General features: G+C 34.2%; 1 protein-coding gene across 2 annotated transcripts; it reads left to right on the top strand.

Moving 5' to 3' along the window:
- Positions 1 to 853: 853 nt before the first annotated feature.
- LOC145116617 (uncharacterized) lies at positions 854 to 2,974 on the top strand. Of its 2 annotated transcripts, none has more exons than XM_079052941.1 (2): positions 854 to 903; positions 1,441 to 2,974. In XM_079052941.1, the coding sequence occupies exon 2, from the start codon at positions 1,484 to 1,486 to the stop codon at positions 2,945 to 2,947; it is 1,464 nt and encodes a 487-aa protein (XP_078909067.1). In that variant the 5' UTR covers positions 854 to 903; positions 1,441 to 1,483; the 3' UTR covers positions 2,948 to 2,974. The 2 variants fall into 2 exon arrangements, with proteins under 2 accessions (XP_078909067.1, XP_078909068.1); XM_079052942.1 differs by having other exon boundaries at positions 886 to 1,022.
- Positions 2,975 to 10,683: the final 7,709 nt, after the last annotated feature.

The following is a 10,683-nucleotide window of genomic DNA, read 5'->3' on the forward strand; positions in this document are numbered from 1 at the left end:
GCTTAATATTTGGTATTAAAGTTATACTTGTCGTATATGGTATTATTCAAAAATCTAACCCGATAACCAAAATTCTAACTTGTTTATTTTGTCACCTGCAGATACACTTAATTTGAATTTTAGATTCACCACTGTTTACGGTTATCACACTTGACCCCTCCAGCTACTAGCTTGGGCACTAGGTCAATACCGATCTATGGTCTTGATTTTACAAGAAAGGTTTTTTAGACTTTGCTTATGGTTTTCTATACAAACGACTACTCCCGTTATGTATCATTAGATGGAATATATACAACAATTAGTAAGATCTTCAAGTTACTTTGAGAGATTAATTAGGTGCTTATTGTAAAAAAAATAAAAATAAAAAAAATAAATTCTCGGTTTTGGTAGCACATTGTTGTAATCTCGTTTTCATATCTTCTAGTGATAAAATATCCTCTTACTTACCCGCAACTTTCACACCGATGGTGGAAACCCCAATATCACGTTCTTTGCGTGATTGATTTTATTTGTCATATTAACGATTTCTATTCAATTTTCGTTATTTCCATTTTGTTGTTTGTTTATTACGTAAAATGATCATGACATGTTCTAGTAAAGAATAATGAATCTACGTTCATTTTTGTTCTGCTCCATGAAGCTTAGTTTGACTTTATTTTTTCCCGTTGCAACCAAATATTAAATGTCCATCTCCTATTTTCTGTATCATAGTGACATGGTCAAACACATGTCCAAAAAAACAAGGTTTCTATGAAATCTTGGGTGTCCCATAAACCATGCAAATATTTTTGGAGCACCACAAACTTATATTTTGTTGTTGTTTCCTCATATACATTCCAAACCTTTGAGGCATTTTAGGATCCCCTTCAAACCTTAGAAATCAAATTTCATCTTTTAAACAAGGTATATAAACCCTTATCTTCTTTCTCCTTAATACCCTTTTTTATCTCCATCATTTATAAAAATCATAAGAATTACTGATTTTGAGATACCCAAGATCAAGACCAGGATTTTTCTTCGAAGTAAGTTTTTTATAAAACTGGTATTTAGTATGAAATTAATAGCCCAATTAAAATTATGATCACCTTATTTGTAATTGATAAAACTGGTATTTGGCATGAAATTCATAGCCCAAATTCTCGGTTAGTAACAAACATATACATTTTTCTATCTTTTTTATGATTAAAGCTTTGATTTTTATTTGACAACAAAATATTATTGTGTTTTACTAGCTAGGTATCTAAACCATGAAAGTACCATAATCAAGTTTACATTTTATACTAGTTGGTTACAAAATTTTTGCAAGAGAATTTGGTTCTTGAAAACGCACAATATTTCTAATATATATAAGTGGCGCCCATTCGTCTTAACCAGTAATTTTGGTCGCAATTTCTCTATGTATTGTCAATCATAAGCTCATGTATTGCGCTACAATTGCAGGTTCTATAAACTAAAAGCTCATGATTTGAATATTATTAATAAAATGGCGTCAAAAGCACTCACTAAGGAGAAGAAAGTAACATCTTCCTCGCAACCAACGGGTAAACCTACAATCGTGCAACAAAAGAATACCACAAACCTTTCCTCAACAAAGAACACAACCCCATCAACATCAAATGAAACCAAAAAGACTCGACCAAGCCCCGTTTCATCTTCTATTCCAATAACCAAACAACAACATGTGCCCGATAAAACCAATCCACGAAGATCAATAGACAAATCTCCAACCCCTTCTTTACGTAGTCCATCTCCGATCACGGGAGGTAGACTGCGTAGTCCTTCTCCGGCGACCAGAGATAGACTGCGTAGTCCATCTCCAGCGAGCAGAGATGGTCTGCGTAGACCATCTCCGACAATGAGAGATAGACTTCGCAGTCCTTCTCCGGTGACTAGAGATAGAGTGCGTAGTCCATCTCCGAGTATTAGAGATAGAAGCCCTAAAATGTCATCTTTATTATCAAAAACACCGCCTTTATCCAAACATAAAGACACCCCAAAATCTCCGCCACTTCCGAAACCACAAAAACCAAAAAGCCCTAGTATCGGAACTACTATGAAGCAAACTAAGCCAAGAATAAAGCTTGCTCCAAAATCAAAGCCAAGCGAATTTGATCTTAAAAGACAAAAAGATCAAAACACCATGATTCTTGAGCAAGATTTTGAAAAGATCCAACATGGAGATGAAAGTGATTTCAGCCATGAAATGGAGTCGGAAGATGGTGGATACACCACACACTCTGAGCAGTCTCCGGTGGCTTTGGAAGACGATCATGAAATGCCTCCATCACGCAATGGATCTGACACGGGTTCACAATGTAAAGAATCCTTTGAAGAACAAGAAACTGAAGATCTTCAATATAATTTAGAATTAGAATCAGAACCAGAATCAGAGCAGAAGCTAGAAAAAGAGCATAAAGTAGAGCCCGAAATGGAACATGAGCCCGAGCCCATATTAGATCCAAGCCCCAAAATGGAGCACACAGAGCCAACATTGGAACCAGAATCAGAACCAGAAGTACTGGACCTTAAGCCGGAGCCAAATTTGGAACCAGAGCCAAACTTGGAACCAGAATCAAGTCCGAAGCCTGAAATGGAGCATAAACCAGAACCAAAGTTGGAGCCAGAAGCAAATCCGGAGCACAATGAGGAGGACAAGCCAGAGATGAAAGATAGAGAAGAAATGGACACCAAAAACATGGAAGAGGAGAAGATGGTATTGGAAGAGAACATAAAGGTAGAAGGTGGCGGAAATGAGGTGAAAGGCGGAGATACGGCAACGGATGTAGTAATAGTGAAAAGCACAGAATTGAAGGATACTGCAGTTTATAATAACGTGATAGAGGAGACTGTAAGTAAGCTTCGTGAAAAAAAGATAAATAAAGTAAGCGCATTAGTTGGTGCATTTGAAACAGTGATTTCTTTGCAATCGGAGCAACCACCAGGGTGATCTCTGTCGGATTATTACTTTTTTTTTATGGGTTTTAGAATACAAAAGACTAGTGACAATTGTACATTTGTGTTTTGTATATGTATCATGATTACGATAATTGTATACAAGTAAATTTGGCTCGTACAAGGTTACTTGTGTACATGGAACGAAATATGACGACGTTGATAATATTATTGTCAACAAACCTCATCATTAGGCCCCACCTGAAATCATGGATGTATATACTATTCCACTTACAAAATGATACCCCGAATAATTGGGTACTATTCCATAGGGATGACTATTTAGTACTATTCTATAGGGATGACTATCGGAACGGGATACCCGTTATTGGAATCGGAACCGTCTTGGAACTATCGATTCCGTAACTTGAACCGCCTTAAACGAATCCGGTTCTGGTTCCTAAAGTTATGGAACCGCGTTAAGCGGTTCCGGTTCCGGTTTTCATTTTTTCGAAACCGCTACACGCTTGGTATCCGCCGGAACCGATATATATATATATATATATATATATATATATATATATATAGGAGTAAGATCAAATGACAACACCTAAAAGGTTGAGAACGCGAGAACAGATCACAACCTTATAAATAATTAGATCTATGGCTATTATCAACTGGACCATTTATGAATATTTATAAAACTGATGTGCTAAATATGTAACTTTGAAATGGCAAGAAGGGTACAATAGGAAATCCATATAAATTAATTAAATAGAAATTCCTATAATTTCTCTCTCTCTCTCTCTCTCTCTCTCTCTTTCTCTCTCTCTCTCTCTCTCTCTCTCTCTCTCTCTCTCTCTCTCTCTCTCTCTCTCTCTCTCTCTCTCTCTCTCTCTCTCTACTTAACTAGAAAACCCTAATCTAATTATTTTGAAAAAGCCGGCCGCACACCCCCACCTTCTTCACCACTGTTTTCGTTCATCATCTTCTGACATCCTCCATCGTCGAGCATCACACAATTAAAATACCGGATAAAACAACTAATTGCGTTTTGGGTGGGTGTGTGTGGTCTTAAAAATCAGAAGAGACGAGGAGACGGGAGTGGATTCGAAGTATCAAACACAATTTGAGGTAATTTGGTTGAAGGAAATCGAGATACAGAGGGAATAAATCGAACACACATGGGTTCTCAATCTCCCTGTGTTGCTGTGTGGTCACGAGAACAGAAATAAGAGCAGGGTAGTCGCCGATGGCGGCAACACTGACCACCAGAGAGGGAAACGACGGAGCTCAACCGGAGGTGGCCGGAAAAAGGTACGAGTTAAATCAATTTCGTATTTCTGTTGTCCAAGTTCATAATGTCGATTGATATTAAGCCCTTGTAAAATTTCCTTGATTGTCATTTTAACATAAATTCAATTAATAAGCTTCCTTCCTAAGCTTCTGATTTCTCGTTTCAATCCACCAGGTCAACAAAAAAATTAATTGAAATTGAGGATTGTCTTTGTTGGCGTTGTGTGGTTTGAATTTTGAGATGCGACAACAACAAAAGTCAACAACTGGAGCATTTTTTTTGTTGCGTTTCCAGAATTGTCTTTTGAAGATTATCAATTGGAATCGATAATTAATTGAAATTGAGGATTATTTGTCTTTGTTGGCATTGTGTGGTGTGAATTTTGAAACCAACGATTCAATTTTGATTTACAAATGTATTGATTGCCGCTATAGTCTATTTGTGGTGGAGCGATTCAGTCAAGAACATGGAGTCGAGGTCTAATTACATCCAAATTCTATTATATTCAATTTTTGGATGTTTAGATTTTTTAAGGTTAGTTGATTATATATTTTTCTTGGTGGATTCTGATTTCGGAATCCCAGGAGCAATTTGAAGAGTAAAAACTAAACACATTCTTGACAGGGTGGCTAGGAAAGTTTGTGAATTGCCAATTTTCTCAAAACATTATTGATTTGTTTGCAGGTCATCACTGTGGCAGATACTCTAGAGTTTATCATTGATTGTTTTTGTATCTTCAAGTGATCCGTTCTACAGGTTGCATGGGAAAGTTTGTGCTATGCCACTGTTACATTACACATACAAAAGGAAGGGTAAAAAGGAAAATGAAGGGTAAAAAGGGAAAAGAGTAATTACCAATGAGCAAGAGGGGCAACATTAGATTTTTGTTACTTCCAGCTTTGTATAAGGATTATCTTTGGTTGTGGAGGGCGTATTTGACATCGGGTTCATTGGCTTTGTATCTGGGACGATTGGGTTGTTTGATGAAATACGTGAGAGAGGTATTCATTTGTGAATAGCAGAGTATTCATTTGTTAATAACAATGTATTCATTTCTAAATAGCAGTGTAATCATGTGTGAATGAGTGTATTTATTTATGATTAAATATAGTCTTTTATTCATTTGTGAATACTAGGGTATTCATTTGTTAATAACAATGTATTCATTTGTAAATAGCAGTGTAATCATATGTGAATAAATGTATTTATTTATAATTAAATGTATTCTTTTATGAAGAAATGATAATTTTTACACCCCTTTTATTTTCGGTTGATTAAAAGAAAGGAATTGGATTACTTGTAAATTGATATGTATTCATTTGTGATTGTAGTATTAGTTTTTTTGAAAAAAAAATCGTTTATGAATACAAATGTATTGATTGGGGTTGGATTTCTATTAATTTTTTGGAAAAAAAAAACGTGAAATAGGAGAAAAAAATTATTTTTTAAGAAAAAAAAATTAAATTTTTTTAGTTTAAAATTCTTTTTTTGATAAAAATGTTATTTATATTTCATTATTAAGAAAAATAAAAAATCAAATATTTCCTTCTTTTTTGGTAACTGATCCTAAATTTAAGGGAATTTGATTGATTTTATTTTATTTTAATTTAATTAAAATATACAATTACTAATATGCTCTTATATATTGATTGGTCAGAACTGTTCTCGCGTTCTCAACCTTTTAGGTGTTCTCATTTGATCTTTTCCCTATATATATATATATATATATATATATATATATATATATATATATATATATATATATATATATATATATATATATATATATATAGAGAGAGAGAGAGAGAGAGAGAGAGAGAGAAAGTAAGTTCAATTGAAAAAATAAAAAATGTTGAGAATGAGTAATCATTCTCAGTCAATCATTTATTTTTGCCGCAAAACGCTTAGACATATCGTACCGACGGAGAATGAGTAATAGTTATATATAAATATAAATGTATTCATATATGAATACACCACCTCCCTCCGCCACCATCACCACCTCTGCAACCAACCACCACCCACCGCCGTCATATTCATATATGAATAACCATTTCCGTTATACTTATTCATATATGAATATACATATTCATATATAAATACACTGATTCATATATAAATATGATCTGTTTCGTCGGCCCGGTACGTTGGAAAAGTTTAAGTAGCAGATTCAAAATGAGTGGCCCAAATTCATTCTCTCGTTTTTAACCTTTTTTTCTCAATTGAACTCTTATATATATATATATATATATATATATATATATATATATATATATATATATATATATATATATATATATATATATATATATATATATATATATATATATATATATATATATATATGAATATTTATGTGTTATTTAGACAAGTTTAGAATATAATGGTTCGAGTTTGTCATCTTTAGTCCGAACTGATTCGATATGGGTCGTGCTAAATTGTGATTTTAGTGACAAAAGTTAACAAAATTGATGTAACCAGATTACCCGTTCTTGGAACCGGAACTACCGGTTCCGTGTTCTGGGACTGTTCCAAAAATTTTAAAACTGCCTAGACCGGGTCAGGTTCCGATTATATATTTTTAGGAACCGCCGATTCTAGTTTCGGTTCCGGTTCTTACCAAATGAGATGGTATCCGCCTATACTCAACCCTACTATAGAATTACTCATATTATTATGAGAAAATTACAAACTAATAATGTGGTTTGCAATTTCTTTTGGATTTGGCTGTAATAATGTAAGATTAACACATTATCAACTACTTAATTATCTATAGACATTTAAAAAATATTTTTATTAATATTGTATTTTTAAAATATTACTAAAGGTCAGTTACATTTACATGAATACTCCACGTGGTTTTGGGTAATATGCACAGTTGGTCTGTGACTTATTTTTGTGACTTATTTTTTTAATTCGGATGGAATCTATAAATTGGTTTTTTTAGTGTTTAGTCCTTACCACACACGAAATAACATTTATACTTTTATTGATTTTTTTATTAATTTATTGCTTTTTGATTATTTATAATAAAAAAACTAAAACGGGTCCCACCCGTTTACCCCATTCCACCTAATACATCTTGCGTATTTTTTTCTCTCGATCTATTCCCCTTTCTCTAATTTTAGTTGTAGAAGATCCCCACCCCGATAACCACTTTCTTCTCATTTTATCGGATCGTTCATTGCCGCATCTAAACCACCATCATCTTCTTCGATAAACACATCTTATGCCCTCAAGACCTTCCTATGACCCTTTTCCATTCATCGTCACTGCAACACGTCATCACTTCCGCCGCCACCTGGACATCGTCCATTGTCACCGACACCTGCAAAACAAACAAAAAATATTGTCAGAAAACTCTGCCACTTGCAAATTCGGTAGTTTATGCAAATTAATCAAAATCCAAACAATTTGGGAAACAGGTTTAAAATCGAATTTGTTGTTGATTCAAGGTGTTCTCCATTACAGGTTTAGTGGGAGAGCATAGTGGCCGGAGAAGCATAGTTTTTCCATCGGTAACCTTCACGCCTATTGAGTTTTCATCGACGTTGAGTTTTAGATCGAAATACTGAATATAAGTAGTGGCTATAAAAAATTAGGATAGGGTGTGAGAGGGAAAGAGAATGGCCAAAGGAGGTGGCAGAGAGGCAGTCTCCGGTAGTGAAATATCAGGTCACAGAAATCTGTAATGGAAAAGGGAAGAAGATGGTGAAAGTAGGCGATGAAAATCGACGGTGCAGGCATTGACGTGCGTATAAACTGGGATATGGAAGGATTAGGATTATATTCTTTCTTCTTTATTGTTTTTTTATTTGATTTATAAATAACTAATAAATTGATTATAGAACAAGTTTAAAAATAGGGAAATCTCCAGAAAAGTCTTAAAATTTTATCCTAATTTACGAAAAAGTCTCAAACTAAATTTTGTTTACGAAAAAGCATGAATTACCAGTAAAAATGGCGATTTGACCACTTTTTTCCGGTTTACCGGTTTATTACTTACCTGTTTCACTAAAGTCTCATTATTTTACCCTAATTTACGAATAAGTCCTAACATAAAATTTACTGATGATTTCGCTCTTTTCTCTATGTAACATACATTTTACATGTTTCATTGCTGACCCGGACGCTTAGTCATTAAATAAGATGATGAGATGGATATGTTGAGTTATATAATGCTATGTTTAGCATAAAACTTTATATCCTTATGTATTGTATATCTTTTTGGAACATAAAATCCATTCAACGAAGACTACAATAATTACATAAACTAACAACAACTGCGTTATTTTTTACGTTTATAAGAAATATCAAATTGTCTATCTAATCTTATGTAACCCAATATATCCATCTCATCAGACATCAACTCATTTTCTGCCCAGAAACACACGTTTTATTGGTTTCATTGCTGACGTAGATACATAGTCATAAATGAGCCGATGAGATGGATATCAAATTTTATAGTAAATGTGACATTATATAACCCACTGTATTCATCTTATCAACTAATTTAATGACTAAGTGTCTAAGTCAGCAATGAAACCGATAAAATGTATGTTACATGAAGAAAAGGGTCAAATCATCAGTAAATTTTATTTTGGGACTTATTTGCAAATTATGGTAAAATAATGAGACTTTAATGAAACATCTAAGTAATAAAACCGGTAAACCGGAAAAAATTGGTCAAATCGCCATTTTTACCGGTAATTCATGCTTTTTCTTAAACAAATTTTAGTTTGGGACTTTTTAGTAAATTAGGGTAAAATTTTAGGACTTTTCTGGAGATTTCCCTTAAAAATAAGATTGTAAAGGCATAATTGTTATTTTAAGTCTATCGGGATCAAACCCAAAACAAATTCAAATTATAGAGACCATCCAAGTTAAAAAATAATAATAATAAAGATGTTAATGACCAACCACCTAAATTATCCCAAAGCATAATGATCATTTATATAATTTACCCTATAACTATTAATAATTAAAACTATTTAATTAACAAAATATAACGTCCCAAAAATACTATGTAAAAATTTTATTTTTAAAACTATTAAAACCATGATTCATTCATTCCAAAATCCATCAAAATGTAATAATGTATAAAATAGTCATCAGATGACAGAATCATCTCATAAAATGCGGAATACTGGGGGATGTGGTGCGATCATGCCGAGCTCTTCCCTTTCGAACCAGAAGTACTTGAAACCATAAACATAAAACTGTAAGCACACAACTTAGTGTGTTTACCAAAAAATACCCCATGCAAAACATACATAACAATAAAAACTAAATTGGGTCTATTTCACCCCCTAAGTCTATTTCAGCTCCTTCGGTATCTTTCAACCAATCTGGGTCTATTTCACCCCTAAGTCTATAACAACTCTTTTGGTATCTTTCAACCGGTACTTGGTCTATTTCATCCCCTAAGTCTATTTCAACTCCTTCGGTATCTTTCAACCAGTATTGGGTCTATTTCACCCTTACAGCTAAGCATACAATAACATCAGCAAGAGTTACAAAGACAACAAGCACATACAGGCATATCAACAAGTGTCACAAAGACAACTATCATTCTACAAACATAACTTAGTAGGCCGACACTGGTGCCTTTGACCCATATCGGGTGGACCCCACCACCGACCAACTACAACCCCTATAAATATGGGACCCTACCCCCCTCATTTACACTTTTCTGGCCAAACACCCACTCCTTCTCTCTCTAGACTCGTGACCGTACACCCCTAAAAACACCCTTATCCTTCCGGAAAACATCGAGAATCACCATTGGGGGTCATTTCGGAGCATCTAGAGCACGTTTCTCGTTGAAATCAGCATCTTCGTTCTTGAGTGTACGGCCGTACACCTTCAAGTTCATTGACAGCACACAAGTCTACGGTCGTACACCTTCAAAGACTGTACTCCTTCAAGGGTCGTACAACGTTCACGGCCGTACACCCTATTCACGGCTGTACACCTTGTTCACGGCCGTACACACTTCCTAAGCAGTGATTTAGACTGAAAACCCACTTTACTCGATTCGATCAAGTCCCGGTAACATTCCTTAACCGAACTCAAGTGTTTTTCTACACTTTATCTAGCGAAATCACTAATTTATATACATAAATGTATTTAATTGTTATTAGGATTCCGTTAAGTGCCACACGCTACAACTCGAGGGTCTTCATTCCAATTCGTTGATTCGACGTTTGCACACTACTAACAGTGAGTTCATACCCCTACGCTTTTACGATTTTTAATGTTTTCAGGGGGGAATACAAGCCAAACACAAATGATTTTAACAATTTTTTAAACTTATTAGTACAGTCAAACGATTTCCACATTTTATAAAATATTTAGATATTTTATCCCTTTTCTACTATGTTGAGCATAAGGGACACATTTATTTTGGAAACACAATTTCATAGTTTTCAGAACAGTTTACAAACCAAGTACATAACATTTCAAGTAAACTATAATGGGTATAGTTTGGGGAA

The sequence above is a fragment of the Lactuca virosa genome, chromosome 5 (genome assembly GCF_052849685.1).
Source record: "Lactuca virosa cultivar CGN04683 chromosome 5, Lactuca_virosa_CGN04683_v6, whole genome shotgun sequence".
In the NCBI taxonomy this organism is placed as follows: domain Eukaryota; kingdom Viridiplantae; phylum Streptophyta; class Magnoliopsida; order Asterales; family Asteraceae; genus Lactuca; species Lactuca virosa.

What these genes read in the sequence shown, in the direction of transcription:
- LOC145116617 (XM_079052941.1), top strand. Translation starts at nt 1,484, where the DNA reads ATGGCGTCAAAAGCACTCACTAAGGAGAAGAAAGTAACATCTTCCTCG.